Below are 25,898 nucleotides of genomic sequence, written 5' to 3'. Positions count from 1 at the left end.
GAGCCTTAAAGGAAAAGGCTGATTATCCGTGTGGAGTTTGTATGCTTTGGTTATATGATGTGTGATTTCAGTGCTACCACTCAAGTGATTGTCATGGGTGGAGGAACATTGAAATTGCAAAGTTAAGTATTTAAGAGCTGAGTGTTACAGGAAAAATACATCAATTTGTATAGAGCAAGGAAGGCACAAGAGCACTTTTGTGTGGTTCATTCAGAGGTTGGATGGCCACAGGGAAGAAACAGTCTTTAAGTTTGTTGGTGTGTGATTTTTTTCATAGTCCGTATATTTCAGCATATATGATGACCCCATTTTCAGATTAATTTTATGGTGTATCCAGTGTATAAGTTGACCTCCATTTATTGGACTGTCCATACCTCCCGGAACAACCCAAAAAATTTTTAAACACCCCATTCGCAAATAACAAAGCTGTAAATTAAGTAAGTAAAAAAAAACCCGGCCTCTGGGCAGCAGAATCGACGATTCATGTAGCTGGAGTGCCAACGTCGGCCTACCAGGCAGGAATGGCGTCTGCGACCTCAGGGTCTCAGGTAGGAGCGGCGGTTCCCCCAGTGGGGAGGTGGTTCCAGCATCAACTTGTACGCCAAATTGACGTCAATCTGTTTTTTTATTTTGGTGAGTTTAAGGTCTCAAAAGTATATCGCGTGTATAAGTCAACTCCCTCCCTCCTTTTTGAGATTTTTTTAAGGTTTCACAACTTATGCGCCGAAATATATGGTAATCCTTCCTCTTGATGGGTGGATGGAGGAAAGTGTGTATCCAAAGTGTGATAGGCCCTTCAGTAAGTTGGCTGTATTTCCTAGGCACCTGGAGATGTAGCTGGCCCATAAAAGAGGTAGGAATTTTGTGTGATATTCTGAGCTATATTCACCATCTAGTGCAGCCTCTTCTGATCTCGAGCAAAGTGCCACACTGTGATACAGCGAACAAGTACTCTTTGCACCTGTAGAGGTTGTTCGGGGGCATGGAAGAATTGCTAACTTCCTTAGTCTTCTATGAAAGTAGAGGCAATGGTGTGCTTTCTTGACTGCCACAAAAAAGAGAGACTGGGGAAGGAGTTAACAGAAATTGGAGGTTGATATTTATGCTTTCTGGTTGGAGATTGCCAAGACAAAACTTGAGTTGTTCCTCTTTTTCTTAACCCCTCTACCTCCTTTTCTCCAGCTCCCCACCCCTATCCCGTGTCCTATCAGAGAACTATCCTTCTTAGCCATTTACCCTCTCCCCCTATCATTTCTCAGCTTCTCTTCTACACACCCACATGTATCCACCCATTACCTCTTGCCTGTTAGCCTCTGCTCCTTTTCCTTTTCTCCCTCCTCACCTCTTCTTCTCCTCCTCCTCTCACCCTACCTTTTTGTTCAGATGTTCTCCTATTTTTCCACTTCCCTGGCAAAGGATATTACACTAGACCCCAAGCATTGACATATTTTCTTGTTTAATTCTCTTCAGATTTGTTCTATTAAGACCACTCAGGAGTTTCTATCAATAGTCTCTTTCGCATTGGTGAACTGCTAAAATGACGGTTCAATGAAATTCCTGAACTGTTAACCAGTTCTCTGCGCCCTTTCACATTCACCTCCTGGCATCGCAGAACAAAGGGGTGCCTATCCTCCAATTGTGATGCCCTCCATACCCCCATCCCATTTACACTGGACTAACCGGTGTGCCAATTCAAAACGAATCGGCGCTGAGACAACCTCCCTCAGGTGGTTCATCCCTGGGGCGATATGACAACTGCATGCTGGTCCACAAGCATTCACACTGGCATGTTACCTGGTAAATCGTCAGGTAATTACTGGGTGAAAGTGCAGTGTGAAGGAGGCTACTTGTTCCATTATGCAAAAACTGGTCCTATAACACATTTATCCACAAAGTCCATGTTCCACAGTCCTTTCTTTCAAATGATTAAAGTCCTGAAACAAATTTTGCTTCCTCTGTTCTTTCTGGCAATCTTTGTTCTAATTTACCTTTATGCCTATAAAACAAAGAGAAAATTGTTTCTAACTATTCTATACTTCTGGGGATCTTAATACAGGATCCCGACCCAAAACCTTGACTAACCATTTCTATCCTTGGATGCTGCCTGACCCATTATTTCCCCTATCTTCTCTTTCCTCACCCACTAAAGTTAAGACTGGATAAGCTGGAACTCTTTTTTTTTTACTTCCTGGAGTGTAGGAGACTGATGGCTGATAGGACAATCTTTTTTTTCCCAGGATAGGGGAGTCTAAAGATTTAAAGTGAGGGGAAAGATTTAAAAGGGACCTGAGAGGAAATTTTTAAAAACGTAACAACCCAATACTGGAGAAACTCAGCAGATCAAACAGTGTACTTTAGAAAGCAAAGATAAAAATACATAACCAACGTTTCGGGCTTGAGCCCTTCATCAAGATATGACCCTCAAGAGCAGCAGGAATTACAGATGGGGAGCAGCAGTAGAGAATGCCACAGAACTCGTTTCAGAGAGCAAAGGAGAATTTCTTCAAATCTTGAAGAGATTTTGCAGAGTTTTGCTGAAGACACAAAAGTCTGCAGACACCATGACTGTTCCACACAGAGGGAGAAAGGTAATGAGGAACAATGACAACGTTTAACAGACATTTAAATGTATATATGGGTAGGGAAAACTAAGAGATATGGGCCAACAAGAAAATCTACAGATGCTGAGGTGAAGTGCAGTCCACAAAAGTGCTGTAGAAACTCAGCATGTCTTGCAGTATCCACAGGAAATTAAAAAAAAACTATCAATGTTCCAGGCCTGAGTCTTTCAGCAGGAATCCAGAAAAACAGGTGAAGTGAGCTGAATTTGTATTTAATTTCAAACCTTCACAAAAGAATGTGGTCCAAAGGTGACAGCATGGTTGGGGTTTCAGAGTGAATAAGTAGTGGAAAGATCTGACAGACTGAGGAAGCTGGAGCAAGCAAACCGAGTAACATTCAAAGTACAAGTAGGACGAGGAAAATCAGAAGGTACCTGGCACAGCGTCAAAATTTCATTTTACATCATGGAGTGATGTTGCCTAAAATCAGTGGTTCTGTTCATTTCTGCTCATCTAAAGCTGTTATGGTGTAAGCCTTAGCCACAAAGGAGATATCAAGGCTGGGTCTGAGTTGAATGTTTTTAATGAATTACCACAGTTTATAAGAATCAGAATTAAGTGGAATTGGCAGCACTCAAACAACGATTGTTGACATATTGATTTATGAACTTGAACCTCACTGTTTTCACATATTTGGATATGAAACATGCATGACTTCAGAAATAGCATCAATAATTGTAACTTGTATCATCCTTGCAGTATGAAGGGTTTAGTTACTCAAAAAGATAAGTCTTTGAATGATTGAGTCAAATTGCTGAAAGTATTCACACTCAAACATTTGAGAGGAGTTATTGCATAAGATAGTTAATAGTTTGCCATACTGCATTTTCTTCAGTGTTTCGACTCACCCATCTGTATTTGTTTAAGACTGCTTTAGATTTTGGTGATACCAGAGCCGTCCAGCCTAGTTAAAATTTTGTTTTTGATTGACTTTCCAGAGCACTTCATAGATAAGCTATTAATTTAACTTTGCATAGAATGAAGTTGGTGAAAACAGTCACATCACTTCCCACAAACTTTACCTAATGATGCAAAGTTTTTGGTCATTTGCATACTGGAAGAAATGTAAACACATGAATGTGATTTTTCAACATTCCTAAAGGAGAAAATAGTTTCCTTCCTGAAAACATACATGATTGGACTGGAAATGGCTGAGAATGCCCCCCCCCCCCCCCCCCCGCCTCTTTGAACCCTGTGAATTAAATAATTTGCTGTCACTCTTTGCCAAGTAATTACACAGGACAATGAAGGTTTTGCTTCCTGAACACTTTTGGGTGCATTTTATGGATTATGGCTGCTGATCACAAAATCACCTTAACATTTTTCTATCACACATTTTTAGCTTTAACCTATTTTGTGATTTCAGGGCATAGTCTACTAGTATATTAGTATAATAACTGATGCCAATATTAAGGAAGGAATTTTTGATGGATTACAAATCAGACTCATTATCAATGACAGGTGGTTTGAAGATCTGCTAATGAGGGCAGAGAAAATAGCATGAAAGGCATTTAAAGATGTTGTTCAGAATTATTCTACTACAGGGCAACCAAACTACATCCAGCGGATTGAAAATTCATTTTCTGCATTCGCACTTGGCCTTCTTCCCTGCTGATCTTGGTGCAGTCAGTGATGAACATGGTGAAAGGTTTCACCAGGACATCGAGACCATGGAGAAGCAGTATCAGGGCAACTGGAATCCATCAATGGTGGCCAATCTTGATATACCTTTGCTAGAAAAAGGACACTGTTTGACCTGCCAAGTTTCTCAGCATCATTATGTCATTAAGCATGGTAAATGCAATAAAAGTTCATTTAATATTTCTCCAACTTCCTACGTGATACAGCAAATCTAAAATTACCTTTGTGTTCATTATCCCCAATTTTTTTTCTGGAAGCAAATCTTTTGAAAAAAAATTGTTGCTTTATAGAATGCAAGTTGCAAGAAGCCTCGTATCTCAGGAACTGTATGTTTAATGTGAGCTATTAGATTCAAATTAGTTGATCCCTTCTGCAGTTATATTACAAAATATAGCATTTGTCCATCAGAGGTTAGTATTTGTGGAACATGAACATTATTGTCAGCTATAACAACTTAAATGAAAATGTTTGTTATAGTCGATTATTTTTTGTCTAGCGTCTGTAGAATCAGAATTAAGATCTGTTGGTTTCCCTCATTGTAGTCTTATTTTCTTTAAATAAGTTTGAAGGATGTGTGCATCTTTGGTTAAGAGAACATTTATTGCCCATTCTTGGTTATTCTCAATCCACAATAGTCCTTCTGTTGAAGATTTTCCCTTTGTGCTGTTGGATGGAAGATTCCAAGTTTCAAGCCCAGCAGTGATGTGGAAATAATACATTTCCAACTCAGAACTGCAGGTACCTTGGAGGACTTCTGCATATTTGTGGGGTCCCCATGCATGTACTCCCAATCTTTTTTGTGGTAGAGGTCACATATTGAGAGGAGCTCTTGTAGTAGTGCATTTTGTAGACTGTAGGCACTGTGTGGATAGTGGAAGGTGTATCAAACAAGCAGGCTGCTTTGTCCTAGATGGCAATGATCTTCATGAGTATTGTTGGCATTGTGGCCATTCAGGCAAGTGAATTTATAGATGGTGGAAAGACTTCTTGGAGTGACAGGAGATGGGTCATTCGTCATTGGATAATCAACATCTGACTCTTCTTGTCAAAACACCTATGCAACTGATGCAATTGAGTTCTTAAAAATTATTCTGGTAACATGGGAAATGTTATATTTTACAGAATGTAAAATACAGATGAAGATGATCCAAAGAGAATTCAACAGATCATTAAAAGGGCAATTGAAGATGCTGTCTGGATTTTGTCTAAAGTAAGTGTTCATTGGATTTTTTACCATTGAGTGTCCAGGATGCTGTTGTACTGATTCCCAACTCCTTTCACCTTACTTCCCATTACCCAACATAACCCAAATCAGAGTTAAACTCTGCCTGGCTTATCATGGATCCTGCTTTCATTGTGCATGGGACTCATCAGCTACCTTGGAACCCACAGAGGTGAAGTGGAAGCAAAATATCCTTGAGAGTGAAGAGCTACAAAAACCAATTAAAAATCCATTTCATTGTTCTCGTTCCAACTTGTTCTCTTTCTTCATGGACAACCATCACCCAGCCCATGCCCTCTTCACATAGCTACCATCAAGATGGAGGTACAGGAGCCTGAAGATGAACACCCAGTGGCACAAAGACAGTTCCTTCCCCTCTGCCCTCAGATTGCTGAATGAACAATGAAGCCCAGACACTGCCTCACTTTATCTTTTTCTTGCATTACTTTATTTGTTTTGAAATGTAGTTTATAGAAAGTTTGTACTGTTAACTGGGTGACCATAATTGCACACACTCTTGCAAGAGTGGTCTTGCCAGCATCTTGTACAGTTATAACATGGCATCCCTACTCCTGCACCCAGTGCCCCTACTGACGAAGACAAGCATGCCAAATGCCTTCTTGACAACTTCGTCCAAATGCATCGCCACTTTTGTGGAACTATGTACCTGTTCCCAGAAGCCACTTTGTTCCACAACACTCTTCAGTGTCCTTCCATTCACTGCACAAGGCCTGACCTGCTGAGTTTCTCCAGCATTTTTTTTTAAACTTCAATCATGATGTTTGCAGACTTTCATACTTTATTATTATATACATCTTGCCCTACTTTAACCCACCAAAGTGCAACTCCTCACACTTGTCTGAGTTAAATTCCATATGCCATTTCATGACCCTCTTTTCCAGAAGAATCAGAATTTATTGTCATGAACAAGTCATGAAATTAGTTGTTTTGTGGCAGCCTCACAGTTCAAACATTTATATAAACCACCTTACAAAAATAAATAAAAATAGTGCACAAAAAGTCAAAATAAGGCAGTGTCTTTGGTTCATAGATCATTCAGGAATCTGATGGAAACAGGAAAGAAGCAGAAATTGTGCTGCCGAGTGCTTGTCTTCAACTCCTGTACCTTTTTCCCGATGGCAGCAGAGTGAAGAGGACATGACCTGGGTGGTTGAGGTCCTTGAGGATAGAGGCTGCTTTCTTAAGACACCGCCTCTTGTAGATGTCCTCGATGGAGAGTGAAATCTGGTGCCCGTGATGTCACAGGCTGAGTTAACAACCCTCTGGAGTTGTTTTCTTGTCCTGAACATTGTTACCTCCATACCAGACAGTGATGCCTCCAGACAGAATGCTCTCCATGGTAGGTCTGTAGAAGTTTTCAAGAATCTTCGGTGACATACCAAATCTCCCCAAGCACGTCACAAAGTAGAACTCTACGTCACAAAATAAACCTACATAAACAAGAAAATCTGCAGATGTTGCAATCTTAGATAACCATCATCACTTCGGTGTTCCGTAAACCATGCTGACTACATTGTCATCCAAATAATTAATTTCTTCTTTCTTTGGCTTGGCTTCGTGGACGAAGATTTATGGAGGGGGTAAAAGTCCACGTCAGCTGCAGGCTCGTTTGTGGCTGACAAGTCCGATGCGGGACAGGCAGACACGGTTGCAGCGGCTGCAGGGGAAAATTGGTTGGTTGGGGTTGGGTGTTGGGTTTTTCCTCCTTTGCCTTTTGTCAGTGAGGTGGGCTCTGCGGTCTTCTTCAAAGGAGGTTGCTGCCCGCCAAACTGTGAGGCGCCAAGATGCACGGTTTGAGGCGATATCAGCCCACTGGGGGTGGTCAATGGGGCAGGCACCAAGAGATTTCTTTAGGCAGTCCTTGTACCTTTTTTCTGGTGCACCTCTGTCACGGTGGCCAGTGGAGAGCTCGCCATATAACACAATCTTGGGAAGGCGACGGTCCTCCATTCTGGAGACGTGACCCACCCAGCGCAGCTGGATCTTCAGCAGCGTGGACTCGATGCTGTCGACCTCTGCCATCTCGAGTACTTTGACGTTAGGGATGAAAGCGCTCCAATGGATGTTGAGGATGGACCGGAGACAACGCGGGTGGAAGCGTTCTAGGAGCTGTAGGTGATGCCGGCAAATAATTAATAATAGATGACAAACCACGGTGGACATAGAACTTTGCTGCACACCTCTAGTCACAGGCCTCTAATTTTGAGTAACAACCTTCCACTACCACCTCTATGTCTGATCATCAAGAAAATTCTGTATCCAGTCAGCTAGTTCACCCTGGATCCCATATCATTCTCAATCTTATCTCTTACTTATTTCCATGTAACCTGTTCTTTCCCATGTGCACATCAAATCCTCCCTGATTCTCCTACACTGGGGGCAATTTACTGTAGCCAATTAAACCACCAACAAGTCTGAGATTGTCAATGAATCTGGATGCTTAGAAGAGATGAACAGGGATGCATGTGAATGTTTGATTCTTTTTGATTCAATTCAATTGTTTTTTTTTTGCAAAGTGCCTTTTTAGCTGCTGCAGCCAAGTAAGAATTTTAGTGGATATGTACCGTTTCAAGCCCAAAGGACTAAAAAATGAGGAATTCGCCAAGACAATGGCTCCATAAACCAAACTGGTTTTATTTTCTTAATACATAATAATAAAATCAATACTTATAACTATTAACTTAACCCCCTTCTAATTCTAAGTGCACATGTATGAAATGTTTATGTGTTCAGGAAAGTTATTTTTCAGTGTCCACTTTTCACTTCTGCAGGTTTACTGGTATCAGGCAGTCTTCCACACTGTGTACAGAATTGAACAGATATTATATTCACCAGGCTCTGATGTTTTTACATGTTGTTACCATTTAGGAAGACCTTTGTTGGTTTCAGAGAGATATTCATTGTTTGGTGGATACAAACTGATCACCTTCAATCATCAACTGAAGTGTCTTTCTGAAGAAACTTGCTCCCTCTTGGGTTTTTCCAAAAGATACTACTTCATCCAGGTTACAACAAAGTGGTGTTCTTTTTTCCCCTATTCCAGGAGAAACACAATAACCAGCCACAGCCTCTCAATTGACTACAGAGACTTAGAATAGGATGAACTCAGAATTCAAAAACCATCTTGAAATGGAGTCTTACCATAGGACTGCCAACTTGCAGCCTTACAAATTGTTGCAGAATACTCTGACAAAGTATTCTGTCAGAATGTTTTCTCTCTGTTTGCAAAGGTTCCATGGCTGCACCTTGGTGAAACCTCCACAAGGGATGTCTACCCTGAAGACGTCTTCCACCTCTCTGTGAAGGGAGTTCTGTGAGAGTCCCTCTAATTGCTCCCCCTCTGTTATCCCCACTGCTGTCAAGTTGTATGACCAGGTGATCACCCAGACTCATTCGCACAGCCACGTGACCTTGTGCCACAGTGCTGCATTCTACCATTATTTATCTCCTGATGGTCAACGGACCCTGCAGGCCCATGTGTTTGTTATGGGTGAAAACTAGGAAATCCTAGAGGTGGAGTATGTGCTTATTATGGTCATTCTGGATGCATTAAGAGAGAAGTTGTCCTAATTCAAGGCCTCAAAACTTTGACCAGCTGAGATTCTCCAGCAGATTGGGGTTTTTTTTGCTCCAGATTCCAGCATCTATAGTCTCTTGTAACACTGAAGTTGTCCTTGCTTGGTTCAAATCCATTGTGTAATTTTATCTATTTTTTTTAACAGTATAAAAATATGAATCAACAGAAGTAATAAATATCTACACGACAAGCAAAAGAATGGGCAAACAAACATGAAGCAGAACCAGTGGACCAGAAGCCATTTGGTAAGGCATTAACTTGGTTTGCTTATCATGAAACTCTCATATAGGAATTTGGCCACAGTTAATAAACTTGGACCTCAATGGGGAAACAAAAGTGAAATGGAGGAATGGATAGTTGATGAGTCCTTGGAATGCCATCCGTTTCAGAAATTAATGAGGAGTGTTTTATGAATTTTGATTTTGAGTTTAGAGTCTTTGTATTTCAGCTGTTGTTGAACTTTGGGTTTACCACTGATCTATATTTTCCCACCAGAATCTTTTTACATGTATTGGATTTCCTGTTTGGTGCCATCCCCTATATTAACACTACACTTTGGAGACCCATAGATAACTCCCATCTAATGTTTTCTATCCCTAGGAATAAAGTAGCATCACCCAGAGTAAATCAACCTCTTGAACTTCTGAGCCATTATCCCTTTCTCATTATTGGCAGTTTTCATCCTTACACCCATTCATCCCAACCCACTTTTCAGTTGGTTAGTCCTCCTCTATCCACGCCATTATATTGCCCCCATTGTTCTGTGCTTGCCCTGTGCGGTGTCTTTCATTGTTGTACCTTTCCAAATGGCTTCTGGAAATCCAAATACTGGTTCACTCCACTGGTTCTGCTTCACGTTTGTTTGTCACAAGATACCAAACACAGTGAGAAGGATTCTTCTGTGAACAGATCAACAGGTTATCTCTCACATTACATAAAGAGTAAAGCAGAATTTATAGAGTATGGGGCTACACTGAAAAAGACCAATTGGCACCAAGCAAGGACAACATCATAACATTGATTTGGGGTTCATTCAGGAGTCTGATGGCTTCAGGGAAGAAATTGTCTTTAAATCTGCTGGTGCATGCTTTCGCAATCTTAAGCCCTGCCCCATGGAAGGAGGGAGAAAAGAGTTTGTCAGATGTTGATGGGTTTTTCAATATATTGACTGCTTTTCCAAGGCAATAGAAGTTGTAGATTAAGGACTTTGGTGGGAGGGAAGCTCACACATTGTTCATTTACCAGTTGACATATGTCAAAATGCCATGAGCTCTCATGTGTGGTTGTGGGCAATGATACAGGTCCATTACAGTTCCATCAACTCAAAGTACTACCCAAATAAATTACTGACTTCCTCACAATATTTGTGTATTGTTCATGTGATCATGTCCATTTACTTCACTTTCACTGTAGCATAACATTCCACTATTGCTAAAGACTTAAGACAAATGACCAAAGATTGGAAAAATGTTGGAATTCTTTCTATTTCCATTTTTTTAAATGGAGAGAATGAGGTCATGGTTCAAGTAGGAATAGTTGAATTTGTCCCAAACCTTGGGTGTAGTTTTGAATTTGTTAGAAAGAATTTTACTGTTGACCAATTGTAAAGATGATTAGTATTTAGTTTAAGGGATGGGGTCCCCTCTTATCTTGGATGTTTGAGATGCAGAAACATGTGAGCTGAATGTGTGTTCGTACTTAGAAATTGATAAAACTGATAAAGTTCTCTTGCTTACTTATTGTTATTTACTTTTTGAAACTTGAGCTTTTGTTCACTTTTGTGCAAACTGTTGACATTGGCTCAGGCTGAGGTAACTGTTGATAATGAAGAATACATACATATCCGTCATAAGTAAATGTCAGTCAATTCAAAGATTATTTTTTTATCAATGCTTCATATTACATCGAGCAATATAGATTGAATTTTTGATGGAATATATTCTCAAATTATTGTGATATTCAACATGAAATTCTCAGACAAACTAATAGCATGACATGGAAATAGTTGCTTGGAGAGAGAGCTCTGATGTTTTTTCCCCATAGCATTAAGTGGAGGAATCTAGTGCCATATTCCAACCAAGCAGTCAGTACAGAATAAGTTTGTCCATGTGCTCTGACATATTCTGGCTGATGTAACTCCTCTGGGTAATTGGTACTAGAAGATGTCACCTGGGGATTGAGCACACAAACTTATTCGCATCCAGTGCCTCAAGGTCACTAGCACGTCAATCCAGGTAGTTGCCACACATCCACGCCATTTCTCCTTGCTACATTAGGGCACTTACTGATGCTGAATACTCAAGGAGAGATGACTTCATCTACTTTTCCTTTAGCTGGGAGAATGAGGCAATGCATAAAGGAATCTGCATGTGTTAAGGGCTTCCTAAAGCCGTAGGCAATAAAATTCTTTCAAGCTTCCTTTCAAAACCCAGACCTTATTATCTGGGTTATAGTTGATTGCAAGTGTTATTTTAAGTGCGCACTGTACTCAAATCACCACCCCTGAGGTTGGTTCGTGGAAGAAGTGCTTGTCCACTCTGAGAACAATTATAGATCAACTGATAGGATTAAAAACACACAATAAATGCCGAAAGAGCTCAGCCAGTCTCACAGCACCTTGTAGGAGGTAAAGATATACATTACCAACTTTCCAGGCTTGAGCACTTCCTTCTTCAAGGAATAAGCAAAAAGCAGGTAGGCATCTCATTAAAGACTGGGGAGAGAAAGAATGGGAGGGGGAGGAATCCAGACCAACAAACAGAAGGTGTTGATTGGATATGATAAGAGAAAAGGTGAGAATTGATTTTGACTCTGTGAAAGGAGACAGTGGGAAAATGGAAGAGAGACATAACTAGAAGAACTAGGGAAATGAAGATGGGTGTTGCCTAGTTGACCTTTTTTGTTTCATTCTCTATTACTGGATAGTTCCTTTTTTTGGTCTTGTCTGACACTGCAATCAGGCTGAAGGCATTCAGTTGCAAAAATAAACCACATCTTAGGTAATATGTTGAAATTGTTAAATGCAGGTAAATGATTTCAGATAATTGTCTAATAGATATAATTGTCATTGTGAATAAGGCAGGAAAGGGATTGAGAATAAGTAGGAGATAGGAGGTTGATGATCATATCTCCGCAGAAAGCTGTGTTACATTACATGTTCCCTGAACTTATGTCCAGAGATGGGATCTACTCTACCTAAGCTGCCATTGGGCTTCTTTAGTTAGAGGTTGGGCCATGTGTTTCTCGGCCTTAAGTTTATATTTTAAATTAAGTGTAACTTTTAAATTTAGGCATACAGCTTGGTAACATGCTGAGGATCTAGAGAAGATTGATTAAAAGACTGGGTTAAAGTTGACAAAATAAAAATTTCTTGTATTAAAAACATAAACTTGATGGGTAAGAATAAGACCCATAAAAGTAAAATTGAAGAAGCTGAAAAGTATTGAGATCCATTGGCTGAAAGTCCACAAGGGAGTGGTGAAGAATGTGCAGCCACAGTGTCGACTCAAATCCAAGGAAGCGGGGGGGGGGGGGGTGCGACAAAGGATTTTCAAAAATGTGATGGATCCATGGAGATTCTGAGTGGGCCGGGTTGAAAACGACCTGATAATGACTCGATAACATCTAAAAGCCCTGGAGGAAGATACAAAGAAATGGAAAGCAAATATATAACTGCTGCTTGGATAAAATAGGCCACATGGAAAATTTCAGCAGAAGAAATCGACGAGATGAAAGAAAGGACTGAGGGGAATCACCTGGTGAAATTCTCTGAAGATTCAAAATTGGTAAAGGAGACCCAAAGTATATATCAGAAAGAAGATCAAGAATGAAGATAAAGTGAACTGTAAATGATTTTTTAAAATGAATAAAAAGTGAAATTAAAGATATTTTTGAAATATCTTTTATTGGTTATTTAAAGTAATATTGAAAGGTAAATGGAGAGCCCAACAGAGAGTAAATGCTTGGCGGGCTAGTAGCAAGGTGGATGTTCTGACTTGAGGGGGTTAATGATGCTGGAGAGGGAGATTTTTTTTCAAAATCATGCATAAATTAAGGGGAGGGATTCTTCCTTGGACAGTACCTCAGGCTTTATTCACGGGCTTCTGAGATTTCTTGATTTCATCACCGCCAGAACAGGGGCAACAAGGGAAAATCACTCTATTGTTTAAATAAGCAAAAGGGTCTGAAGATAGAGCTGAATATGTACAAATATAAACATGAATAGAACACTAAAATTGATCAGTTACAACATTAATGGGATAAACGGACCCATAAAAAGGAAGTGAGTTTTGGCACACTTAAAAAAAATTAAAGGCAGATATAGTTTTCTATAGGAAACACACCTTACAAAATTGGAACATGATAGGTTAAAAAGGGATTAGGTGGGACAAGTCATATCCTCTTTTAATTCCAAAGCGAGGGGTAGCAATTTTAATATATAAATATATACCAGTGTTGATCAAAGGCACATTCATTGACTTGGCGGGAAGATTTGTAATGGCACATTGTCGGATATATGCAGAATCCTGGACGCTCATGAATATTTATGCTCCAAACTTTGAAGAATCCTTTATACAAAATGTCTTCTTAAAAACAGTGGAGGATAGACAAAATGTACTGATTGGAGGAGATTTTAATTTTTGTTTGGATCCAATCCTTGATAAATCAGCCAGGAGAGTGACAAAGGTTTCAAAAGTTACTCTGTCTTTTATGAAGGATTTAAACTTGATAGCTGTGTGGAAACAGATACCTATGACAAGAGATTATTCATTCTATTCATAGGTTCATGACTCCTATACAAGAATAGATCTGTTTTTAATGTCTGCATAATTGAAAAACAGAGTGTTTGAAAGGAATATTTATTTAACCAGACAGATTTCTGACCATGCCCCTCTGACTTTAATGATAATGATGCCTGAGAGGCAGTGAGTATCTATAGATGGCATTTTAATCCTACAGTGTTGAGAAGGACAGATTTCTGTAATTTTGTCAGGGAACAAATAGAATTCTTTTCTGAAACAAATGGACCCTCCACCAATGGTAGTTTCCTAATATGGGATGCATTAAAAGCTTATACCTGAGGGGACAGATAATTTCATATATAAAAAAAATAAAGAAGGAATATTAAGTCAAGTCGCGTTTCTTTGTCATTCATTCCATAAACCTTGCAGTGTGCAGTGAAAACGAGGTAACATTTCTCCGGACCATGGAGCTGGTTATTTACATGGATAAATTACCTCAGAAATTTTTTTTAGAAATAACATATCACTTATTAAATATCATGTTACATATGCTGGCTCTGTGTCCCCAGAGTTCAGAAGCCTCACGGCTTGGGGGGGGGGGGGGGGGAAGCTGTCTCGTAATCTGGTCGTGAGGGCCCAAATGCTTCAGAACCTCTTCCCGGATGGCGGGGGGGAACAGATTGTGGGAGGGGTGTATGGAGTCCTTCACGATGTTTATGGCTTTCCGCAAACAATGGCCATTATAAATGTCCATGATGGCAGGGAGAGAGGCCCCAATAATCCCCTCAGCAGTTTTTACCATCTGCTGCAGGGACTTGCATTCAGAGATGGTGCCGTTCCCGAACCAGGTAGTGATACAGTTATAACACATGCTCTCAACACATCCCCTGTAGAATGTAGTGAGGGTAGAGGGTGGAAGCTTTCTTCAACCTCCACAAGAAGTAAAGGCGTTGTTGGGCCTTCTTGGCAATGGATCTGGTATTGGGGGACCAGGAGAGATTCTCTACCAGGTGACCGCCAAGGAGTTTGGAGCTCTTGATTACCTCAATGGTGGAGCTCACCATGGTCAGTGGAGAGTGGATTCCCCCCTCGCGGGCTCTCCTGAAGTTCACCTCCTTCTCCTTTGTCTTATTGGCATTCAGGTGTAGGTTGTTGTCCCTGCACCAGTCCATTAGTGATTTCACCTCCTATCTGTAAGCTGACTCATCGTTCTTGCTGATGAGCCCTACCTGAATTTGATGATGTGATTAGAATTGTATCTTGCTGCACAGCTGTGGGTCAACAGGATGAACAGCAGAGGGCTCAGCATGCAGCCTGGGGGATCTCCGTGCTCAGTGTGATAGGGTTGGACATGCTGTTTCTGATCCAGACTGACTGAGAATCCAGTTACAGAGAAAGGAGTTTAGGTCCAACAAATTTAACTTCCTAATGATTCCTGTATGATTGTGTTGAATGCTGAGCTGAAGTCTATGAACAGCATTTGAACATACAAGTCTTTATTTTCCAGGCGGGTGAGGGCAGCATGGTGTCAATGGCGTCGTCTGTAGATTGGTTGGGACGGTACGCAAACTGCAGGGTTTGCGAGGGGGCAACTGAGCATTGAAGTGCTCCATGATTTTCCTCTCAAAGCACTTAATGATGGTGGACGTGAGCGCGACAGGACAGTAGTCATTGAGACAGCACAAGGATGATAGTGGCCTCCTTGAAGCACAAAGATATGGAGGCGCTGCCCAGGGAGATGTTGAGGATGTCTGTGAGAACTTCAGCTAGTTGGTCTGCACATCCTCTGAACACCCTGCCAGTGATGTTTTCTGGACCTGCAATCTTACGAGGGTTGACCTTGAGGAGCATCTTTCTCACTTCAGCCTTCGTGAGACATAGTGCCAGCTCATATGGAGGGGATGTGGACTTTCTCGCCTCCACGTCATTTTTCACCTTGAAGAGCACATATAAGTAATTCAAAGCATCCGGGAGGGAGGCATCCCCGGCACAGGCGACTGGTGGGGCTTTGTGGTTGGTGAAGGCACAGATGCCCTCCCACATGCACCGTGTGTCACCGGTAACCCGGAAGTAACTCTGAATGCTCCGGGCATGAGCCCTCTTTGCCTCCCTGCTGGCCTTGGACAGCTTGGCTCTTGTGTTGTCTGAAGCCGGAGTCGTAGTTCCTTAACAGCCCATGCACCTCTGCAGTCATCCACGGTTTCTGGTTGGGACGAGTAGTGATGGTCTTGGGCACGGTGATGACATCGGTGCACTTGCTAATATGGCTGATCACTGATGCCATGTACTCCTCTCACTAGATGCAATTCACATCTGTTGCTGCCTCTTTAAACATATGCCAGTCAGTGCTCTTGAAGCAGTCCTAAAGGGCAAAGATGACTCCTGCCAGCCAGGTCTTTATCTGCTTCGATCATTGGGCCTAGAGAAGAAATATCAGAATTAGAAAAAGAATATCAGAGAACGGATTTGAAAGAAAAATATAAAATTTGAATAAATATAAAATTGAAATATAATACATTACAAACCTATAGAATAGGATAAACTATTTTAAAGTCAAAGCAAGTGTATTATGAATTGGGAGATAGAGCACATAAAGTTTTGTCATGGCAACTAAAGGCAGAAGAGACATCAAGGATGATAAATGCAGTTCATTCAGAGCCTGACAAATTAACATAATAAACAAAGGGAAATCAATTTAAGCAACAATTATACAAAGCTATACGAATCAGATTTGATAGGGGATTCTATTGAAATAGATGAATTTCTCTCGGCGATTGAGCTGCCAAAACTGGAAGATAGAGATCAAAAGGAATTAGATGTGTGGCAGATTATGTTGTGTTTGTATTGTATGTAGATATGTTTTTGGGAGTTAATTGGGGCAGGTTTTTTTAGTGTAGGTCACATACAAACACTTCAAAACAGATCTCATTTAAAATAATGGAGTTCTGCTCATGCTAGATAGTTCAGGTCCAAGAGGCTTTGGAAAAGCTTTGGAGAGTGCCCAAGAGACTTCACTAATGGAATTTTGTTTACCAAAAGGCAACTGATGAAAGAACTCGTTGGAGCTGCAGGCTGTCTGGGGTGGAACTTACTGTTCTAAGAGGGTCATGTGGTTTTGCAAGCAGAGAGAGTAAAACAGGCTTTCTCTCTGAGAGAGAGAGAGAGGGAATTCAGTTCTGCAGTTTTACAGTCAGCAGCAACAGCTGGGACTGGAACAGGACAAGCTGGAAAGCTTGTAGAGAACCCCATTTGGAAGGCAGGTTGTGAGTGCTTAGTTCAGCCTGGTCAAAGCCCTTGGGTCCATGCAAGAGGACTGGCTGTCTAATGTTTCACTTGAAATAAAAGAAACAAAAAGGAACTCTGTGGTGACCTGAAAGAAAAAGATTATCATCTGGAGAACCTTGATGGGGCAAGCTTCTTTGGCAAGACACTGACATGTCTGATTAGAAGGGATCAATTTGTGTCCTGGAACAACAAATCTCTCTCTGAAAACCGACAAGAACCTTCCTGAGCAGTAACCATTTACCTTTCAAGCACCAAAGCCTGGTGAACTTCATAAATGTTCAATTCTGTGCACAGTCTAAGAATTGCCTGCGACCAGTGAACTTTAAGGAATGAGAAGTGAGATTGGACTGTGAATCAAAGAACTTTTCTAAACTTACATTCACATTACATTCACATGCGCTTAAAATTAGAAGGGGGTTAAGTTAGGTTAGTTAAATTAACAGTGATAAGATAAAGTTTGATCCTATTTTCATGTTTAAAGACAATTAAAAGCAACTTTTGTTTAAGTAACCATTTGTCTTGGTGAATCTCTATTGCTGCTGGGTTTTGGGGCCCTCTGGGCTTGTAACAGATGCCCCCTCACAAGAGAAGAGATTGAAAAATCCCTGAATACATTACAAGCAAGTGAGTCATTGGGAGAGGATAGTTTCCCACCCGAGTTTTGTAGATAATTTAAGGACATCTTGATGCCTCTTATTATGAAAGTATTGGACTGGGCAGTTGAAACCAAGACTCTTCCAGAATCCTTCTCTACAGCTATTATTACAGTACTACCAAAAATACCAGAGACCGTCTTTATACAGACTTGTTTCCTTGTTAAATGCAGATTACAATATTTTGGCAAAAGCACTAGACAATAGACTAGGGGAATATCTACCTAAACTGATAAATTCAGGTGGGCTTTACAATCTGCAGATAACTTGAGCAGACTATTTAATACAATTAATTTGGCTAAGTCTAAAGAAAATCCAAGTATATCTGTATCATTAGATTCAGGAGGCATATGATTGACTACAATGGGGCTTTCTTATTTGAAGTTTGGAATGGGCTGAACATTAACTATCATAAACTTCAAGCTAAAATCATAACCAATGGCCAAATGTTGTCAATGTTTCCTTTGAGTAGATCTAGTAGACAGGGTTGACCACTGTCTCCAGGCCTCTTTGACTTGGTAATTGAACCATTAGCAGAAATTATAAGGAGAGATCCAGATATAAAGGAATTCAAAGTTGGCCAGGAAGAGCATAAAATTAATTTATTTGCAGATAATGTGTTGCTAAATTTATCAGACCTGGCTGAGTCCTTGACCAAACTACCGACTACACTGGAAAAATTTGGAAAGGTATCAGGTTATAAAATAAATTTGGAAAAAAGCAAAATTATGCCATTAACAAATTTTGATAATGAGAGATATCAAAAAGGAAGCCAGTTAAACGAAACTAGATGGAATTAAATATTTAGGAATAACGGTAGATAATAATCTACAAAATGTATATAAACTTAATTATCTCACCCACTTGGAATGATAGAGGAGGATTTACAAAGATGGAGACATCTGCCTTTAACATTAATTGTAAGGGTTAATTATGTGAAAATGAAAGTGATGCCAATCGTTGCCAATTTCTTTGCCTAAGAACTTCTCTAAGATACTTAATGGTGAAATAGGAAAATTTATATGGAATAGGAAAGTACCTTGGATTGCCATTGAAAAACTGGTGTGGGAATATAAAATGGGAGGATTAAGATTACTGGATTTTAGTAATATTATTTAGCAGCCCATGTGAGGTTCCTCTCATCTTTTTCAAAGAAGAGAACTGTCCCTCATGGATCCAAATGGGACAACGTACAGTGAAAGATTTAATTTCTAAATGGAATGTAAGATTAATAACAAAAAAAAACAGATAACCCCATCCTAATACATATGATTAACATTTGGTATGGGATTAATAAGAGCATTGGAAGAAGAAGTGGGGATATCACCAAAAGCTCCATTGTGTAAGAATGAACTATTGCCCATGAACTTGGACAATAGAATTTTAAATAGTTGGTATGGGAAAGGAATTAAACATTTTGAGGATTTCTATGAAGAAAGGCTATTTGTATCCTTCGTATCCTTTGTATCCTTTGAGCAACTAAAACAGAAATATAATCTGTCAAATGGAACCTTTTATTCCTTTCTTCAGTTGAGGTCCTTCCTGCGAAAGAGACGGGACCCCACGTTGGCCCCGCTCTCAAGCAATGAAGTGGAGGGGATGCTTGATTGGGAAATGCACCTAAATTCATAAGCAGGATGTATTGTGCTCTCCAAAGCAAAAGTGTCAAGCCAAGCCTACAAATGTCGAGGGAGAGGAGGGAGTCGGATCTAGGTGTTACAATGCCAGAGGAATCCTGGTCTGACTGGTATTTGGACAGTACGACATCAACAGTTGATGCGAGATATGGATTGATTTGATATAATTTTCTACATCAGTTATATCTTATGCCACAATAACTACATAAATCAAAATCTGAAATATCACAAATGTACTTTAGGTGTAGCATTGAAATTGGAACCTTTGTAGCAGCCGTGTAGCGGGCTGAGCTGGCACAGCGCAGTATTGCGAACCGTCACTGGCGAGGTTCTTCAGTGGGTGCGCGGAGCCGTAAAACAGCTGGGTACTCACCCAGTTAATGGACCACACACATGCGGTCCTGCATGCTGAGTAGCGGCACATTGATTTATGGAGTCTTCTGCCGGAAGGCACAGGACACCCACAGTGGTTAATTTAAACCTGCCAGTCCAGTGGATCGGCAGCAAACTTATAATGATGTCCCACCCATCCCATGGAGCCCGGGACATGAGGAATATAAAAGAAGTCTGTAAAGTCTAAAAAAAAACTGTCTTGTGTTGACTAACCTGGTGTGTGTGTATTGCTTTAGTAGCTCTACTGAATTAGCTGCAACACCTTCATACATTCTACATGGTCGTAATATTAATATTATCCAAAACTTGTATTTACATGAAGTGACAACATAAACCCACTAAAGATGCAAAAGTTTTTGTGGAGTATTTGGCATATTTCTTGCTAATTGGTTGTTGAGACAATTCACATTGAAATGAGGTGTGTACCATTCAATTTTCAATTAAAGTCTTGCACAAAAAATTCTATGTTTGCAAAGGTGTGACATCGGAAACCCTGCAAATTTCTATAGATGTGTGATGGAAAGTGTGCTGACTGGCTGCATCATTGTCTGGTATGGGAACACTAATGCCCTTGAGTGCAAAGTGCTACAAAAGGAAGTGAACACACCCAGGACATCACAGGTAAAACCCTCCCTGCCATTGATAACATCTACAGGGAACGCTGCCAGCAATTATCAAGGATCCACACCAGCCAGCAACTGCTCTGTTCTTTATGTCACCATCAGGAAAGAAGTGTAGGTGCCACAAGACTCGCGCAACCAGGTTCAGGAACAGCTGCTCCCCTTTCACCACCAGACTCCTCGACAACAAACTCAATCAGGGACTTATTTAAGGGCTCCTACTTTGCACATTATCGATTTTTTTCTCCCTCTATTGCACAGTCAGTTTGTTTACATTTCTTGATTTGTTTCCGTGTGTACATTAAGTCATTTTTTTTTACACTGCCAATAAATGGTCATTCTGCCTCACCCACTGGAAAAAGAATTTCTGGGTTGTATATTACATCTGACAACAAATCTGAAATCTAAAATGACATTAAAGGATTTATTTCCTATTACGCAGGATTTAATAATGGCCAGAGTTATAATCGTATTGAGTGTCTGGGTATATTGCAAAGCACTCCAGAATAGTTACAATAAAGGAGGAAATTTAATCTGTCATCTTCACAGACTCTAGAGCAGTGGTTCTCAACCTTCCCTTCCCACTCACATCCCACCTTAAGCAATCCCTTACTAATCACAGAGCACTGATAGCATAGGGAATGCTTACTGGTATGTGAGTGGAAAGAAAAAGGTTGAGATCCACTGGTCTATATAACAGCAATCTAGCTTATCCTCTTTTCTTTTTTATAATTTTTAAATTATTCACACTGTGAATCATGTCAACCAAAATATGTACAAATGTTTCTCATTAAATTTACGCATTGCTTATCCTCTTTTCATAAAATCTTCCCTATAGTGCAAATCTTTCCTTTTGAACAATACATATGAACCTGCCACCATTGGTCTCCCTGGCAATTTAGTCTTTGCCTAACTACTCACTGTTTCAAATAATCCTTCATCTTTTTTCCTCCTGTAACTTCAGTTTTTGCCGATCAATTTTATTTGTCCTTTGCTGTTCTTGATCTCTTTGCCAATGGGAACAGTTTTCCTTTTATCCATACTTTCCCAATTTTAAATACCCCTTATTTAAAGAGTTCCCAGTTTTAAATACTGTTAGGTCTGTTTTGTTCATGAATGAGTGAGACAAACACCAGGCTGAGTCGAAATCAGGGTTCTTTGTTCTTTATTACCGGATTGTAACACTTGCGACCAACCAGGTTAGTCGGAGAATGCATTCTGCCGTTATCAGCAAAATGGTGATTTTTTTATACCCTTGGATACATGCTTAGAACATCATCATATCATTACTTGTCCAATGACTAAAACTGTTGCTATCCTTTTCCTGCTAGCTTCCTGCCTCTCAATCCATCAATGTCTCTCTTATCTTGTAAGTACAAGGATGCATTCTGTTACTCCTTAGTACTGGGTGACTCCTTCTCCGGTCCCATCTCATGATGTTTTACCTAACAGGAGTACAAGGACACCTCCCCTTCTTGTTACTGCCCTGTACAGGGTAACTCCCTACACATTCCCATCTCATGATGTTTTACCTTACAATCCCTCCTTTGTCCTCTTTAGAGGACAATCTCGCCCTGACTATGCTACCACCGCGTTACATTAGTTCGCCTATTATTGCCAAGCTCTATACGGGTTCTGTTCACAGGGCAGTTCGGCTGGTGGGCGAGGGCTCCCCCAACCCTCCTTTGCGTACACCCCCCATCCGTCACCCCGATCCCATTGCCCGTTTACAAGTTTCATCCCATTTGCCCCCAAGCAAAAAACTAGCTAACCCCCCGTACATTAGTAAATTCCCAAGTTAACATATGGTCTACAATCTAATTCATAATACTTGTTCTACAATCTGATTAATAATGTTTGTGTTACAATCAATGTTATAATATTTGTTCTACAATCAAGGTTATAATATTTAGGTTACAAGCAAGGTTAAAATTATATGTGTAACAATCTAATTCACAATCCCTCCTTTCCATCACATTCCCCATCAGACTCCAGATCGATCTCAGCAACTTTCTCCGCCTCCTGTAATGTGAGATAGTCTTGCTCCACAGCCTGCACAGCTTGATATTTCGGAGGCAGTTCATCACGGTCAGCAAAGGCTTTCTCTATGGTCCTCATGACCAGCGTTCGAATGCATGGAATACAACAACAGCCACAAGTGATAAAAATTGATACAGAAATGAACAAACCCAGCAAAAGTTGTCCTAACAATGTGCTCCATCTCCCAAACACTCCCTGTAATCAGGATAAAACAGGATTGGAGACTCCAGACTGGGCTTTTAATTCTTTCGCCAATGCCCTAAGTTTCGTTAACCCCTTAGTGAGTGATCCATCTGGCCCTGTGTTATTAGAGATAGAAGTGCAGCATAGATCTCCAAACATAGCACACACTCCACCTTTCTCTGCCAGGACCATATCAATCGCTATCCTATTCTGAAGTGTCATAAGGGAAGTTTCTGACAGTTGTTGATGTATTGCCTCAACAACGTCCCTGGTCAAATTTGCAAGGCGCTGGACATTATAGTGAATAAGGTTGATCCTATTAACATTCTTATTTACAGTGATGGGAAAAATTGCACTAAAAACAGGAAAACTTTCAAACCCAGCTGCAATCTCATCGGCTAATTTAAATTCGTCCGGAATATTCCGGGCTTGGCCAATGGCATCAATCCATACCCCATCAGGGTTCCTTCCTCCCGGCCCCAAGAGTCCAACACTCCTCCTTTTTCTCCACAGCCAACTCTCTGTGTGGCGCAATTCTAGGGAATCCTCGTCTCCCTCCTGCCTTTTGACAATCAGCACTGGCGCATTAAGGGTTACTAGAGCACACCGACCATCCCAGTTAGCGGGGTGCCAGTTGTACAGCACTCTTCCTCCACAAAACTCATCTGTGTAGTCATTCAATCTGCTACAAGTCTCCTTAGTTTCAGATTCATTTTTTTTGTTATGGGACCTCAAAATCATCCCCTGTATATGTTCATGATAACCAGTAACCTGTTTGGCTGCCCTGTCAGGCACCCATGTGGCGTTTTCCCTGCTAATAGTAGGTCGTCTACATACTGAATCAGTGTAACATCTTCCGGGAGCTTTAATTTCATTAGGATTTCGCTAAGGGCCTGATTGAACAGTCCTGGACTGTCCTTATAACCCTGAGGTAATCTAGTGTATGTGTACCGATGTGCTTGGTAAGTGAAAGTGAACCAGTCTTGGCATTCCTCAGCTAATTTCAAGCAGAAGAATGCGTTTGCCAGATCAATGACAGTATAGTATTCGTGCTCCGGACTCAGAGCCCTAAGTGCTACATATGGGTCTGGGACTGGTCTCCCGATAGTCTTGGTAGCCAAGTTAATCTCCCGGAGGTCGTGTACCATCCTCCAGTCTTTTCTACCCGGTTTGGGAACAGGCATGATGGGCGTGTTCCACATACTGTCAGGTGCCGCCCTTAAAACCCCTGACTCCATTAACCCTTCTATCGTTCCTTTAATACCCTCCTCCTGACTGGGCGACAAGCAGTATTGTTTTCTCCATATTGGTTTCTGCCCGGGGTTGGCCAATTCTAGAAATACCTCTCCTTTTATTACTCCCACATCATAGGGCCCCGTTGTCCATATATGTGGACTCAGATTAGAAAGATATTTGTCTGAGTCTCTGTGATCAATATTTTCTCCTTCTATGGCTCGGTCTCTTTCTACTTTCTCATTCACTACCTGGTCCCATGCTTCAATATTCAGTCTGACAAATTTTCCTCCCTCCGAGGTGGAATATCCCGGGATTTCTGTCTGCCTGTATTCACACCCTATCGCTTCCTTTACCATCGGACCCAGCTGTCGAGCGTGATGATCTTTGGCAATACCCAAGGTCACATGAGGCACACTTTCTACTCCTAAGCAGAACCACTCCATTTGTTCTTCTGTCATGACAACCATAGCAGCTATTCCCTCCTTACCTACAAAGATAAATGGACAATGTATCGTTTCTGTCTTCCCTTCTTTTAGAGAGTCCCACCTCTCCTCATATTCCTGGTCCGGGTGGATGGTGTAGTTTAATGTAACATGCATAGGATCTAGTGGATAATGGTAATCCCCATACCGAGGAATACTGGCCCTCCACTCAAAAAACTGTTTAATCAGCCCTGGGCCTGGTTCATCATACAGTAGCCGACTCCAGAAAATACTAACCTCCACAGAGTCTTCTGAAGCGTTAGATGGGGTCATTACTATAAACTGTCCTCCCCTTCTTATTGTATCCCCTGGGTATGTTAACCGAAGGCCCTTCTCAGAACATTGTATGGTTATTCCTAGTTTGGTAAGAATGTCCCTTGCTAATAAATTAATGGGGCAACTTGGCACAACCAGGACAGGCGTTTTAACCCTTTGTCGTCCAAATGTCATGTCGATGTTATCTGTATAGGGCTGTGTTTCCCTTATCCCGGAGAATCCTATTGTAGATAATGTTTTGCCCGAAAATGTGCTCCCTGGGGGTTTTTTAATCACTGTCGTAACTGCTGCCCCTGTGTCAACCATAAATTCAATTTTTTCTCCATTTACCGTCCCCCAAATTTTTGGTGGCTCCCAGGGAGGCGTGATTTTTGATTCTCCAGGGCACCTTCAATAATCAAATTCAGCACCTTCCTCAATATAGTCATTACACTGAGGTGCCTGGACTTGTTGATCACTCTGCCACCCCCCGATTCTCTGGGGCCCATCAATGTGTCCACCCCTACCCCTTGCTCTCCCAGCCTCCGGACAGTTCCGCTGGTAGTGTCCAGGATTTTGGCAGTACCAGCATACTGCATGTTCCCCTCTATACATTGTACCTAGCTGTCTTTCCCAACCATTTCTTACTTGGGGTCCCGGATTTATCACTGGCCCCATGACCTGTGGGACTATCTGTTGGGCCGCTAATTTAACCCCTATATGTTCTATGGCTCTCACCAATTTATCGGTTGTCTTGTCCACCTCCTTCTGGGACGCACTTTCTGACTTAGCATGCTCTGATTGACGATGTCGTTTGATTGCATGTGTCAGGTGTCTTTTCCACAAATCCTCTGACATTGTCTCTACTCCCACAATGTCCCTTAATTTTGCTTGAACCGTAGCAGGTAGTCCGTTTATTATCCCATTACGAAAGTGAGCCCTTCCTAAGGGGCTGTGGTCAGGTCTTTCTCCAGTCCCTGTTTCCCATAAGTCCCATGCTCGAGTGAAATACTCGTGTGCAGTCTCTCCTTCCTTTAGTTGAAGGGTTACCAAGGCATCCAAACTATAGGGTGTAGGAAATGTTTCTCTAAGTGCTTCCCAAAATTTATTCCGAAGTGGGTTAAATTCTATTTCATCCCCCAATTTACTGCTTCTTACAATTCTCTCTATTTGCTTCAGGGCCCCTTCTGCCTTTAATTTTATCATGATAGTTCTGACATCTGTGAGTGCTAATTGTTCTTGGCAGGTTTCTCGCTCAAAACAAGAAATCCATGGACTAGCCCCATTACT

The 25,898-nt window shown here is 41.1% G+C and overlaps 1 protein-coding gene across 7 annotated transcripts in view; it reads left to right on the top strand.

Moving 5' to 3' along the window:
• The window catches only part of LOC138749563 (nitric oxide synthase, inducible-like), a 308,564-nt gene that overhangs the window by 171,504 nt on the left and 111,162 nt on the right, over positions 1 to 25,898 (top strand). For all 7 annotated transcript variants that reach the window (XM_069911097.1, XM_069911101.1, XM_069911098.1 and 4 more), the window contains 2 exons: positions 5,385 to 5,472; positions 9,228 to 9,327. In XM_069911097.1, coding sequence (XP_069767198.1) covers positions 9,295 to 9,327 — 33 coding nt within the window. In that variant the 5' untranslated portion in view covers positions 5,385 to 5,472; positions 9,228 to 9,294. The remainder of the gene's footprint in view (positions 1 to 5,384; positions 5,473 to 9,227; positions 9,328 to 25,898) is intronic.

This window comes from Narcine bancroftii, chromosome 14, assembly GCF_036971445.1.
Source record: "Narcine bancroftii isolate sNarBan1 chromosome 14, sNarBan1.hap1, whole genome shotgun sequence".
Classification (NCBI taxonomy): domain Eukaryota; kingdom Metazoa; phylum Chordata; class Chondrichthyes; order Torpediniformes; family Narcinidae; genus Narcine; species Narcine bancroftii.
This window is presented reverse-complemented; position numbering and strand designations above follow the sequence as displayed.